The 15,587-nt window shown below is 36.4% G+C and overlaps 1 protein-coding gene across 1 annotated transcript in view; it reads right to left on the bottom strand.

The window, feature by feature from the left end:
• ATP8B4 (ATPase phospholipid transporting 8B4 (putative)) overlaps nucleotides 1–15,587 on the bottom strand; it is a 188,588-nt gene that overhangs the window by 47,821 nt on the left and 125,180 nt on the right. The window contains exons 19-21 of the mRNA XM_049781708.1: nucleotides 12,385–12,532; nucleotides 9,544–9,727; nucleotides 7,323–7,546 (exon numbers count right to left, since the gene is read on the bottom strand). Of these exons, the coding sequence (XP_049637665.1) occupies nucleotides 7,323–7,546; nucleotides 9,544–9,727; nucleotides 12,385–12,532 (556 nt within the window). The remainder of the gene's footprint in view (nucleotides 1–7,322; nucleotides 7,547–9,543; nucleotides 9,728–12,384; nucleotides 12,533–15,587) is intronic.

Here is a 15,587-nt window from a genome sequence, read left to right on the forward strand (position 1 = left end):
AAAAAGAAAAAGAAAAAGAAATTAGGCAACAATCAGCCAACAAAAATAATATGAGAAAATTCATACAAATGTAACTGAAGGAGTGAAACAACAGAACAGTCTAGGAAGCTGTAGTATCAGAACCACACAGGAGAGAACCATATAGACAAACTTGAAGACAAAGCACAAGTAGTATTGTTAAAGAAGTCAAAAAAAATAAAGAGGCGGGGCCGGGCGGTGGCGCTGGAGGTAAGGTGCCTGCCTTGCCTGCGCTAGCCTAGGACGGACTGCGGTTCGATCCCCCGGCGTCCCATATGGTCCCCCAAGAAGCCAGGAGCAACTTCTGAGCGCGTAGCCAGGAGTAACCCTGAGCGTCACAGGGTGTGGCCCAAAAACCAAAAAAAAATAAAATAAAATAAAATAAAGAGGCAAAAGGATGGAAGAAAATATAAGGTACTTAATGAAAATAAAACAAGAGGAATAATCTCCAAATTATAGTAGTACCAGAAGGTGAGGAAAAAGGGAAATGGAAGAAGAAAATTTGGGGAAACATAATAACAGAGAACACTCCCTCTCTGGAAAGAGCAACTATACAAATTCAAGAGGTCAAGAGTAACAACCAAAATAAATTTAAACTTAACATATTTTATTATTATCTAGGTTTAATAAATTTTCTAGTCTACCAAATGTCAATCTTTGGCTAAAAGATGGAAAGAAACTCTTTACCCAACCTTAAAGTGTACTATAAAGCAGTAGTCATTAAAATAGCATGGTACTGGAATAAAGACACACCCTTAGCTCAATGGGAAGACTCTAATATTCCAAGACAGATCCAAAGGTATATGGTCAATTAATCTTTGATAAAGGGGCAAGAAATACAAAGTGAAACAAGAAAAGCCTCTTCAACAAGTGGTATTTTAACAACTGGTCAGCTACATGTAAAAAGGCAAATTCAGACCTCTATTTAACACTTTGCACAAATGTCAAATCAAAATGGATTAAAGACCTTGATATCAGACCTTAAATCATAAGGTACAGAAGAAATACAAATCGCCAAAAGACACATGAAAAAGTGCTCCTAATCACTAATCATCAAGAAGATGGTAATCAAAACTACAATGAGACACAATCTCACATGACAGAGACTGGCACATCAACCAATGTTGGCATGGATGTGGGACGAAAAGGGACCCTCATTTACTGCTGGTAGGCAGGGGGTGGGGAAGGAGGGAAATAAGGGACATTGGTGGTGGGAATTTTGCACTAGTGAAACCCAACTACAAACATGTTTGTAATCATGGTGCTTAAATAAAGATATTATTTAAAAAAATAATAACAGCTATCTTTAAAAGCCCAAATCTAATATCATTCTAAATGATAAAAAACTGAAAGCATTCCCACTTAGGTCAGGCACAAGGCAAGGATGCCCATTGTCTCCACTCTTATTCAATATAGTATTAGAACCTAGCAATCGCATTCAGGCAAGAGAATGAAGAAATGATCAATGAGAAGGAAATCAAATGGATCCAAATTGGAAAATAAAAAATAAAAAACTATCTCCCTGGCCTGGGGAGTGCTGGGAGGCTTGGCAGGCCCCCAGCCATCCTTGTCTTTTTCCCCTGACTCCAGACCTTCCCTGGGTGCCAGCTCAGATGGCCAGATGGCCAGAAGTGGGTTCAGGTGGACTCAGTGGTCCTCAAGCTTCCCCCCTACCTCTCCCTACACTATTGGGAATGTGCTTTGGGAGGAGGGCAGGCCGTTCTAGCACTGGTTTTTGTTGGGACAGTCACTGGGTTTTTTTTCTCCTTGTTTTCCTATTGATAATATTGTATGCATATATTTTATATATCCATAACATTCATCTTGTATTGTGACCTTGATACTGCCCTACAAATCTCATTTCTAATATTTTACTGCCTCAGTCCCAAGCCTTATTTCCCCCCATCTTCCCATGTAGGTGCAGCTCATGACATGAAACTCACCACATAGAGTGATAGGTGCAGTTAGAGAAATAACTACACTGAAAACTATCATAACAATGTGAATGAATGGGGGGAAAAGAAAGCCTGTCTTGAGTACAGGTGTGGGTGGGGTGGGGAGTAGGTAGATCCGGGAAATTGGTGGTGGGAATTCTGCACTGGTGAAGGGGGGTGTTCTTTACATGACTGTAATCATACAACTACAATTATATTTGTAATCACGGTGTTTAAATAAAGATAATTTATAAAAAAAACAAATGGTATTGAAACAATTGGATAAAATATCTAAGAAATTAAATCTGGATCTATATTTAGCACCTTCCACAAAAGTCAACTCAAAGTGGATCAAATACCATAATATATCAGACTTAAACCATTAAGTAAATCACAAGAAAAATAGGCAGAATGCTCTAAGATCTAGACTCAAAGGAGTTTTCAATGATATAATGTCAGCGGTAATGGCCATAGAATAAAATTTGAACAAATGGGATCACATCAAACTAAAAAGAAAAATGGGCTAAAACTTTGAGACAGTTAAGTGAGTAGAAAAAAATATTTATACTCACCACAAATATTATCCCTCCAAAATCTAAAAACCCATAAAAATGGGGAAAAGAAATGAACAAATAGCTCTCTGAGGAAAACCAATAGATGGCCAGTGAACACTTGAAAAAATGCTCATCATCCCTCATCATTAGAGAAATACAAATCAAGACAACAATGAGAAATCATCTTGTGCCAATGAGGATGTCACTTAACAAAAATACTGATAACAATCTCTGTTGCCAGAGATGTGAAAAAGATACTCTCATCCACTGCTGGTGGGAATGTTGTCTGGTATAACCTCTATAAAAATATGAAGGGTTCTCAAGAAACTCAGAATCAAGCTTCCATATGACCCATCAATTTCACTTTTGATTATCTATCTCCAGAACAGAAAAGCTTTTATTCAAAAGGACTATATATGCCACTATTCATTGCAACACCCAATACAATAACTAAGAGTTAGAATAGAGTTCTAATAACCAAAAGTTATTACAATAACTAAGTACAATAACTAAGAGTTAGACTAGAGCAATAGCACAGTAGTTAGGGCATTTGCCTTGTATGCAGCCAACCAGGGACTGACCCGAGTTTCATCCCTAAGATATCATATAGTCTCCACAGTCTGCCAGGAGCAATTTCTGAATGCAGATCCAACAGTGCTTCCAGGTGTGGCCAAAACACCAAATCAAAGCAACAAAAAGAATAAACCTGGATGTCCAGCAATAGATGAGTGGATCATGAAGTTGCAATACATTTATACAATGAATATTCTATAGCTCTAAGGAATAATTTTATCATGCAATTCATTGCAACATGAATGGAACTGGAAGATATGTTAAATGAAGCAAGCCAGAAGAATAAATACATGATGATATCACTTATATGTGACTTTTAGATTAACGGCATGAAGGAATGCAACGTTACAGGAGCTACTAGAACACTCTGTACCCATAGTATAGTAAGGAGAAGGAAAGAAATTGATTGGAGAAGGAAAAAGACAGATGTGAAATAAAAGGGAAAAGGGACCAAGGGAATTCAGGTGCATTGGTGGAGTTAACAGATGACAGAATTAAATATCCATACCAGGGATCAACAACAATGAAATCATGAGACCCAAACTTTAACAACTAAACTTGAAAAAGTGCCAATTATAATGGCAGTTTGGGGTGGGTGAGGGGGCAAGGAGAATATGGGATAAACTCTGGGAACATTGGTGAAGGAGAGTTGGCACTGGTGGTGGAACTGGTGCTGAAACATAGTATGTCTCAGACTTAACTATGAACAACTTTGTAAATCATGACACTATAAGTTTTTAAAATGGGATCTTTGAGCAAGAGCAATAGGATAGCAATTAGGCTCCTTGCCTGTCACATGGCTGACCTGAGTTAGATCTCTGGAATCCCATATAAGCATCTGAGCACCATCAGGAATGATTCCTGAGTTTAGAGCCAAGATTAAGTCCTGAGCAACACCAGCTGTGTCCCCAAATAAAACAACAAAAAAGAATTTTCATTTATAAAACATAGGATCTCAACTGTTCTTATCACAATGAAAATAAAAATGTTTATAGATATTAGACAATCTTATTGTTATAATACTTTATAATTAAAATATGGTTAGGTATAAACTGTAAGTATATGTAATTTTAGATATAAATTATATATAACAATACAATTATATAAAAAAGAACTAAGAATTGAGCTTGCATATGCCCCAGAGGTCACTTCTGGGCTTCTACCCTAAGCTCCCATAAAACATTGCTCAGAAAAGATACCTGTGCTCCTATATTCATTGCAGCACTATTTACAGTAGCCAAAAACTGGAAACAACCCTAATTCCAAGAACAGATGATTGAGCAAAGAAACCATGATACATATACACAATGGATATATTCAGCTATAAAAGATTAAATCATATAATTTGCTACTACATGGATGGATCTGTCTTTCATATATAGACTCTAAAAACCCACAGCATGAAAATAGCATATACCCCAAAGCAACAGAATGTAAGATCTGATCTACAGAATAGAACTTATCAGGACAATGAGACTGATCGAGGGAGTAGAAGAAGAAACCTGAGGTAAGGGTTTAGACATTGGCACTATTGTGGTGGCTCTAGTCTTGGAATGCATTAATCCCTACCACTTAAAGTATTATAAAACTGTAAATAGCTTTGGCTAAATTTTAAAATAAAACTAAAAATAAAATATAAAGTTACATAATCTAAATTATATGATCATCTCAACAACATTTGACAAAGTTCAACATCTGTTCATTTTTTAAACCCTTAATACATACATTGGATGTAGAAGGAATATAATAAGGGAAATGTAGACAGAAATATAATTTATCGGATAGTAGAACTATAATTGGAAGACACTGATCAGAAAGTTTATATAGTTACAAATTATAAGCAACCCAAATATTCATCAATGGATAAATGAATCAGCCACTGTAAATATAAATATATAAGCACATGTACATGAGAATATTATTCAATCATAAGGAAAAAAGCCCTATATAGGTCTACAATGTGGATGACTTTGAAGATTTATGCTAAGTAAAATAAGCTGGTGTCAAAATCTGTATGACTATACAGTTAAATAAAGTTATGATTATAAACTTAAATAAAGTTTCCAATGAGTCAAACTGATTGGGAAGAGAGTAGAGTGATGCTTTCAGAGACTGAGAAAAGGGCCGATATAACAAGTTGTTCTTCAAGCCTCAGTTTTACAAGGTTCTAGAAATATTTTCCTCAATAATTTATATTTACTTAATACAACTGAGCTACTAAAATTTGTTTTATAGTGCATTTTATGCTGTGTTTATTATTCTAATTTAAGTTGATAAAGAGACCTAATAGAAAATCTGCTTCACAGTTTCATTATAAGTATGGAAATGCTTTCAGCAAAACATCTAGACAAAGCTTGTACATAGTATTACTTAAATAGAAGCTATAGCTTCAGTGTGATTTTCATCTCAACTTTTCTGTGTCCACAATATCATGACTCTACCAAGAAGCAACAAAGCAAAGTTGCCATTACCAAAATGCTATCATTGATCTGCTACTTTTTTCCTCTCAAATAATAAGTATCAATTACCATGTGTCTTTCTTCTAGCAAGCCTATCTAGTAGAATTCAGCATTCGACTAGATAAAAATCACAATAGGGTGAAGAATTTGGGGAAAGTCAGTCTATCCTGGAACAGTCATCTTTTTTTCTCCTGACCCTAGCTTAGAAAGGATATAAACCTCAAGAACAACGGCTTTGGTTAAGGAGATTCTACACCATCTGGAAAATTTCTATTTGGGGAGATAAACTGTGACCCCTCCCTCTGCCTGAGTAAAGATGACAGTCCAAAATTGAACAAAACTAAAAGCAAATTGATTTCACTTTGAGTCTTAAGTGCAAGAGAGCAGATCTTCAAGGATTGTTCTAGTTTGTCATCTGAGTATGATCTCAGAATAGAATATCAGAAGCTCTGGGTAACTTTGTAGAAATGTAAATTCTTAGACTCTACCTCAAGATGACTGACTCAGACACTAGTAGAACCTAAAGAGGAGTGTTTTCAAAACTGTGAGGTGAGTCCTACACATCTTAAAACTTGAGAACCACTAACTGAGCCAAATGCATCAGCTTAGCAAAGAACAAAGAGGGCCAATCAGGACCAAGACCCGGATCAAATAAAGATTGTGCAATCTACTGGAATGTACCTGTATAGAAAAGAGGGGAAAAAGGAACTAGAAAAGAATCTAGCTGTCTTAAATTAAATAATTTAAGAACATAATCAGAGTTGGGTGATGTGTCCAACAGGTCTAGAAAGAGACACGCTGGTCATTGAAGCAATCTTTGTTCTCTTTTAGAATATAAATATTGGCTATGTATTACATAATCTGACTGACCAATTTTATCAGATCCTGAAAGCAAAAGCGGAAAATTTCCTAAATATAGAGGTCAGAAGTCGTTAACTTATTAGTCTCAATATCACAGTTTAACAAAGACAACTTTGGCAGAAAGCCCGCCTACCTATGCTTGGTGAGGTTATAAACAAGTCATTAACTACTCTTCTGTGCCCAGAGAAATTGAAAGTATTTAGGATTACAAATGTTGCTTCGGGTCTGCAATTTCTGGGATAACTGGTCCACCTAGCAGTGCTAGGGAACTCCAATGTTGCATTAGAGGTGTATGGCAGGCATCTGGGCATGGTGAGGGGATGGATTATGTGGCGCCAGCAATTGAACTAGATCAGGTACATGCCAAGCGTGCATTCGAACCATTACACTATCTCCTGACCTCTAAATAACTATTTTAATGATTAGTAGTAGAGCAAAATAGAATCTTAAGTTATAAATTTGTTGTTTTCTTCTTTGTTACCAATATTACCTGTTTTGTCTTATTTTATAACACTTTTTTATTCATATTTAGTCATGAATTGCTTGCAAAACAGATGTGATATCAAAGTACCAATTACTTTTCTCCATGGGGGAATATGAATCATCATCTAATTATTAGTCCTCAGACTTCTATTCTGAACTAAAACTACATCAGACTTACCTGTCACCACACTAAAATGTTTTAATAAATGCCTTTTATTAAAGTTATGATCTGTAAAGGGAACAGGACTAATGACTTATATCATTTTTTAAAATAAATCTATTCTTCTTAGGTTTAAAGCTCAAGTTAACTCTAAGTTACATAATTATAATTCTAAAAATGATTTTAGACCTACAGAAATGCTATTTACTATCAAAGAGACCTTGCAATTCAGGAGAGCTTATCAAGAAGTAAAAAGTGGTATTGATGTTGTTCTACTAACCTGAGCTGAGAAACCACAGAAGAAAGCAAACCAGAAGTGCACCAGTGTAAATGCAAAATTCTTATAAAAGAAATAGCATAAGAATTTGCACATTCTAAAGTAGGACCACCTTCCATGGACAAGGAGAAGCCTTTGGAGGTGTCGAAACTGTGCAAAAGAATAGTCGCTGGCTAGCACGGCCTGCAGACCTTCCTGGCCACTTATGCCAATGCCAATGTGAGCACCTGCAAAGGAAAAGAGAAACATTCTCATCCCCCAGATCCCAGCTTGTCACTCTTCTCACATGTTATTATTTGTTTACCATGACCTTATTACTGTCATACTGATCATATTTATGTCCATTATCTCCTGAAATATTCCTTATATCAGGTGTTTTTTACCGCTTTATTAATTGAACTTTATTTATTTATTTTAAACTTTTTTCTCTTTATTTAAACATCTTGATTAAAAATATGATTGTGATTAGGTTTCAGTCATGTAAAGAACACCCCCCTTCACCAGTGCAACATTCTCACCACCAATGTCCCAAATCTCCCTCCATCTCACCCCACCCCCACCTGTACTCCTGATAGGCTTTCCAGTTCCCTCATTCATTCACATAATTATGGTAGTTCTCTGTGAAGTTATTTCTATAATTGCACTCACCACTCTTTGTGGTAAGCTTCATGAAGTGAGCTGGAAGTTCCAGCCCTCCTCTCATTGTCTCCGAGGATTGTTACAAAAATGACTTTTATTTTTCTTAAAACCCATAGATGAGTGAGACTATTCTGCATCTCTCTCTCCCTCTGACTTATTTCACTCAGCATGATAGATTCCATGTACATCCATGTATAGGAAAATTTCATGACTTCATGTCTCCTGACGGCTGCATAATATTCCATTGTGTATATATACCAGTTTCTTTAGCCATTCGTCTGTTGAAGGGCATCTTGGTTGTTTCCAGAGCCTGGCTATTGTGAATAGTGCTGCAATAAATATAGGTGTGAGGAAGGGGTTTTTGTGTTGTATTCTTGTGTTTTTAGGAAATTTGGGAAAATTTTGGAGGATGGATGGGGAGAGAAGGATAAGGAAGAGAGATGGCTGAGAGAGAAGGTACAATGCAGGGCTGATACAAAGGTAAAATCCAAATAGATTAAAGACCTTGATATCAGACCTGATACCATAAGGTATATAGAACAACATGTCGGTAAAACACTCTGTGACATTGAGAGTAAAGGCATCTTCAAGGAAAAAATTGCACTTTCCAAGCAAGTTAAAGCAGAGATCAACAGATGGGAATACATTAAGCTGAGAAGTTTCTGCACCTCAAAAGAAATAGTGCCCAGGATACAAGAGCCACCCACCTTATGGGAGAAACTATTCACCCAATACCCATCAGATAAGGGGCTAATATCCAAAATATACAGGTCACTGACAGAACTTTACAAGAAAAAAACATCTAATCCCATCAAAAAATGGGGAGAAGAAATGAATAGACACTTTGATAATAAAAGAAATACAAATGGCCAAAAGGCACATGAAAAAATGCTTCTTATCACTGATCATCAGGGAGATGCAAATCAAAACAACAATGAAATACCATCTCACACCACAGAGATTGGCATATATCACAAAGAATAAGAACAATCAGTGCTAGCGGAGATGTGGAGAGAAAGGAACTCTTATCCACTGCTGGTGGGAATGCCATCTACTCCAAGCTCTATGGAAAGCGATATGGAGATTCCTCCAAAATCTGGAAATTGAGCTCCCATTTGGCCCAGCTATTCCACTCCTAGGGATATGCCCTAAGAACACAAGGTGTTTTTTTTTGGGGGGGGGTTGTTGTTTTGTTTTGTTTTTTTTACAATTTATGGAAATGTAAACTGGCTGAGAGAAGCTCTGTAATTTGCACTTGGTGTTCCAAGGTACCATTTGTAAGAGACAAAACTGGGACTAAAACTCCAAGTACTGGAACTCTGGGCCCAGGGTTCATTTCTCTATCTCATAGCAACTACACAACCAAATAGCACATGGGGAACAATGACTTTTTTAACTAAGAAATATATAAATAGTTTAATTTGACAAAGATTTATGAATGCTAAACAGTCTAAACATTAGACCCAGAAATAATTCACTTAGAACCACTGGAACAATTCTATTTTAGCATAATCTCCAGTACATCTCAAAAGCTAAAACAGAAGACTCCAGAGGAGCAACATGCCCCGTTGAGCAGTTTTCTTACTTTTGATCATGCTGACATCATTAGCTCCATCACCAATGGCCAAAGTGACAGCATTTCTGTGTTTTTTCACCAGCTCTACAACTTGAGCTTTCTGAAGTGGAGTAACCCTGCAGCAAACCACAGTCTTACACATGCAGGCAAGGTCTAGCAGATCACTCTTGACGTCACTTTCTAGGGCATGAGCCTATGTAAATTTAAAAATCCAAACAAGGAAAAAGCAAGAGAGAGAGAGAGAAATGTCATTTGGAATGGCAATTTCTTGTTACTCAACTGATTTTTAAACAATTTGCTTCATTTCAACAACTCGTTGCTGAATCAGGGTCACGCTAGCAATGATGAAAAAACAAGTATTGAACGCCTACTAAGTACCAAAGAATTTTACCAAAATAAATGTACAGTGCTCTTATGTGTCTTCCCTGAAATATTGTCATGATGCATTGAAGAGCTTAAATGCTAGGAATATTTCCAGCATTCACAGACGAGGGGAAAATAACACAGGTTCAATTTGCCATCTCACCATACTTAGAATAAACAATACAATGATGGCAGTTTGATTGTTCTACATGATAGAATATTTGTTTCCTTCACATTGCTGACTTGTATAGTTAGAATTTATAGTGGTGATTATTAATATACAGGCAAATGAAAAGCAGATGGTCTAGAAAGATCACACTTTAAGAACATAATGAATAAATACCAAAGAGACCTGTGCTAGAAAATAGTATACCACTTGTGTCCCAGCCAGAGTTGTCCAAACTATTTTTATACTATTTTTTTTATCTTTCTAAATACAGTAAAGCCTTTAAACATGTCAAGTAGCAATTGGCAAAGAGAACACAGTCCTATCCAATTAGCTGTGAATGTTTTTTCTAGAAACTTACATCTCACTGTATATTATTTCATAAATAATTTATTTTTTATAAATAAATAAATGAAGAAAAACTAGAAATCTACCTAAACTCTGAATCCTAAGTACCTTGGAATTATTCTTTAGTATGATGATACTTAATGTCCATCACCGCCTGATCCCTATATTTATTTTGAATTCTGCTTTTATGCTACCTTTAAATTTACAGTTTACTCCCATTGCATGACTTTTTTTTCATAATTTAAAAATGTTCTTTCTTGTCTTTCTGCCTTTGACTACTTGAGAATACTGTCTTTTTCTGGAAGTCTTCCCTGAATTTTCATAAGGTAGCAAATGTAGCCTCTATGCTCTTAAAGCATCGATGTGCATGCTTTTTAAATGATATAAGTGAAAGGATAGGTGGAGTCAAAAACAGAGTTGATATGAAAAATTCTCACATCAAGACTTCTAATGTCTAGGAGGAAAGGATGTGTTAGCATTCTCCAATATAATTTTCCTTTTTGAGAAAGAAAGTGTCTAATAGGCTGGCAAATGTGTAATTTATCCAGAATGATCCCCTTTCCTAATTTTTCTTTTTTCTTAACTATCAACAAGTGGAAACCTAGTCTCAGTGTGAAAAAGAGAGAAGTAAACCCCACAGAGCATCAAGATGTGAACACAGGGGATCACATTTTGTCGTTGTTGTTTTGTTTTTAGGTTTCTAATCATACTAGAAATGTAGTTAATTCTCCTCAAATAAAAACCATCATTTCATGGTTTCTAGTGTTTTATTCTTTGGCATTGAAGGGGATCTTAGAGAAACCTTATTTCAGCTCTTTCTCCAGATCTTAAAACAAGACAATAGTGTATTTTATCACCAGACATTATACCCTACAAGACATGGACTTCTTTGAACCTGAAGGAAAAGAAAAGCGCATAACTTATTAGGTTTCCTTTCCATTTTGTGGTCTCATTGCAGTTAAGTGTAGAGACCACCAGCTCCAAGTCTCAGTTGACAAGCTTATAATTTTCAGTTGCTGCTCATTTGTGCAAGGAAGAAGTTCATGTCATCTGGATAAATTTTCAACTGAGTTTGGCTTGCAGCTGAGCTCTGTAACTTTCCATAGTGTAGAAGGCAACACATCATTAGGTCTGGAATCCAGATGGATAATGCTCTAAGCACTAAGAACTAACAGACAGCTGATCACAAGGAGGAAAATACAATATACTCATATCCAACTTCTTTTGTCCTCTAAGACAGTGTCTACAGAAAGATACATTTATTTTCCAAACCCAGAAAGTGAAAAAACGATCATCAAAGCTCAAGAAAGATGCAAGATTAGCTCTTTGTGCACATAAATGATAATTTCACTGGAGCGCAATCAGAGCTTTTGTTTTCTAAATTAGAAGCTTCAAGGAGTGTTTTGATACTTGTTCAAGATTTGGAACCTGAACTACATTAAAAGTACAATGCAAGTTTATTCTATTATGACAAGAACCAGATTTCCTAATCAAAGCAAATTGTTTGGCATTGCTGTAAAACACTGCTATTTAGAAAAACCACCAGAGGTATCTTAATGGCAATAATTTGGTGTGGTAATTATATGAAGGTCGTGCTGTGCTCTACAAATCACAAATGTTAGCAAGAGCAATAATTACAATGTGTCTATCCAGTTGCATTATTTTAATAAAATAACAGCACTGTGGCACCCTCCCTGAAGAACACTTAAACAATTCTGCTAAGTGGTGTATAGTCACTTAGAAGAAAAATGATATTCTGTGATGCCAGTGTTTCTTTAGATCCTCCCCTTCACTGTGGTGATTCAAGCCCTAATGTATGAAATATATATTGGAAGTTTCCCCTTGAAAACAGGAAATCATTGTGGATGCCCCATTTCTAGTAATGTCATTTGTTTGGAAAACACATTAAGACAGGACAAGAGATGATTATTGGGGTGAAGAAAAAGAAAGAACAAAGCCTTGGGCAAACTCACCAAACTGTGGCCATTTATGATTAAGGCATAATCTCCAGTTATAGTTTCTTCTACAACTGAATCCAGCTCCAGCTGCTGCTTTTTTTCAGAAACTGTATGGCCATCGGAAAAACTTCTGTTTTGCCCAAACAAATTTTCCTTTGCTTTCCTTAAGAGAGAAGGAAAGGTGGTGTGTGAATTATAACAAACTGCAGAAAACACCTATTAACTCTTAACAAGAGAATGGCCTACATTTAAATCATGTGATCACTATTCAAAAGACTATGGCCCAAGAACTGGTTTTCAGCAAGCAAGCCAGTTAGTTAATTATTTGTGATTAGGATACAAAAGAAATAAACGATTTCCAGAAAGTAGAAGGATATAAACAGAATGAAAACAGAATCCTCTTTAATGTTTTAAATTACCTAAAAACAAAATAACCAGTGTGAGCTGGGTTTGAACTAGGGCTACTACAAGGTAAATTTGGAATATAAGGTTATCTAAGCTTCTGATATTTATGAGCTACTAATCTGGCATTTGATACTGTTAAGTAATGGGAAAGGGAAGACAAGAGATAGTTTGTGAAATCTTCTAGAAATTCCAGCACATCTATATTTAAAATAAATTCATTAATTTGAAAAACAATGTAATATGATCCAGCTTAAGACAGCAGGCTTCTAGAAAGCACTCTTTTTCTTTTTTAATTTCATAATAAAAAATAATGGCATTTACTGAATTGGCCTAGGCATTGTACTATAATGGAAAATTTTAAGTGAAAATTATACTCATGAGCTCAAACAATGAATTAAATCTTCTGGGAAAGAAACTATAGACACCAAAATGAAGAGCACAACATTCCCAATTGAAACTCCCACCCCACAAAGTTCTAGATCTAAGGCAATAGAAAATCTTGTGATGGTATAGTGACCTAATCCTCTTAGAAGTGGTATTTTCCTCTTCTGAATAAAAAGATGATGCCTTTAAAGAAGGAAAACTTCCTCTCTAAGAACTCTTGGATGACATACTTTGAAGTAGCATAGGCAAAATGATCCGACTACAGAATTTGCCACCACAACTAGTGACTACACAGTATACTCTCTAAGGCCAGCCACCAACATGTAGAATAACAAATTGCATATTCAAGACGAGCACTCAAGAGAATTTTGCAGAGTGAGAGTCAGGTCAGAAAATAAATAAATGTTTTGACTTGCAGTTAAATGAAATGGTTCCCTCAAGGCTCCAATGGATAAAAAACATTTATTAAAATAATTTTCTGCTTCACGAAAAAAAGAGAAAGAGAAAGAGAATGTTCGGGTACAAAAAGAACCCATTTGGCCCTCAGCTTTCTAATTATTTAAAAATGCAAGACTAATTGTTCGCACACTAAGTTTCAGAACAAGTACATAAACAAACAAAATAAATAAAAAAATAATAAAACAAGCCTTATCTTCTGGCTCAACATCTCCTTCTGCTGTCCAGGACCAAAACCACAGGCTACATTTAGAAACAACCCTAAGGAGCCAGGAGGTTCTAGAACCCTGGATCCAGCCTTTACTTTACATCATGCACTTAGTATTTAGTTCTGAATCAAAGACAAAGTTAGAGGGTTACAGCTAAGAGTGAAATGTGGGGAGTCAGGGTGGAGAGAGGGAGAGAGAAGACATGCAAAAAAAAAAATTAAGGTTTTAAGTAGAAGGATCAGATAACTGTTAGGAGGCCTCTTCATTGTTCCTGACGATTTACAATCTCATATCATATAGAAAGCAAGAATGGCCCCATAGGTCAGAAATCAGCAGTCTCTGCCAGTGTGGAGAGCTCATAAATTGGGTCATATGAGAGTGCCAAAGGGCAAACATCTCCTGAGGTTTTCTTTTTTCAGTCAAGTTCTCACTCGGTATATAAATGACTCAATCTCTGTTTTTCCCCCAGAGAATGAAAACATTCCAAAGAAGGGTGAAGTTCAACCAAGTATTGGCTGAAATTCTATTTACTTAGGATTTATTCCCCCCTAAATTGTCTTCCTAACATCGCACGTGAACTCTTCCAGCAAAGAGGGTACAGTTTCCCCCCACCCCGCTCTGCTCAAATTCCTGCTGTGTTTCCTCCGCACCAGAGAGAGTGAGTGAGTGTGGACATTTTCGGACCTTTGCCCATGCTCCACAGCTAGCATTTCTCTCACTTCCTGGAACTGTGTTCTTCAAAAACCAGCTGGTTCCCACAAAAACAATCAATCAAAGAAGGGGAAAGCTGTACACATTGCCCTTCAATGACTATGTACTATACATTTTTATAAACAAAATGTGCAATATGTACCCCCACAAAATGCAAATAACAATGTGAAAGCATTTCCTTCACAAGCTATGTAATGGAGGGTAGTTTATTACAATATTGGCATGTAAACATGCATTAAGAGTTGAGGGCCATCTTGGTTGGCATGCATGACCCCAGGTTGCCACAAACATTGCAAAGCATAGTCAAATCCAGGCTATCTTATATACTATCTATAAGGAAAAAAGACAGTCAAGAGTCATTTTGTCAGTCTTATGCTCCAACATTAAAAAATGCTCCCAGAAAATATATTTTTAAAATGTCATTAAGTTAAAAGAAAACAGTTCTGATGGATTTGGAGACCTGGAACTTGGGTTTCGCACTGAGATTTGCCTTGGACATCTCATATGCCCACAGTTGTTAACAGCCACTTGATTAGTCTGTAACAAACGCAGGATAGAAGCCAGATCTCTCTTGGCTTAATTCTCAGGTTAACACTCTAAATGGGTTTATACATAGTCAGCCACAGGCTATTTCTTTTAGGGATAGACCCAAAGTGCCAGAAGAGCAGTTAAAAGGACAATTTCTGTATGTGACAGTAGAGAAAGGAAGAAAGTAAATGACTCCACCACCAGAACCACTACCAAAGCTGATTCCTTTTTATGGAGTTATATCAGTAGTACTCAGTGTTTTTTCCTGGTTTTGTCCTCAGGAGTCACTTATGGCAGTGCTCAATATGCAGTCCTGTGATGGAATTGCTGTTGGCCAAGACCAAGGAAAGAGCCTAACCGCTGTACTATCTTTCTGGTCCTAATGAAAACAAATGATGGGGGATTAAAAACCAGAATCTCAGTGTATACAAGGCAAGTGCCCTACCCTTGAGCTATAACTCACATAAATAAATAAATTTTTGTTTCAGCTCTGGTTACTTCTTTCACTCCCTGTATCATTCACCT

This window comes from Suncus etruscus, chromosome 10 (assembly GCF_024139225.1).
Source record: "Suncus etruscus isolate mSunEtr1 chromosome 10, mSunEtr1.pri.cur, whole genome shotgun sequence".
Taxonomy (NCBI): Eukaryota; Metazoa; Chordata; class Mammalia; order Eulipotyphla; family Soricidae; genus Suncus; species Suncus etruscus.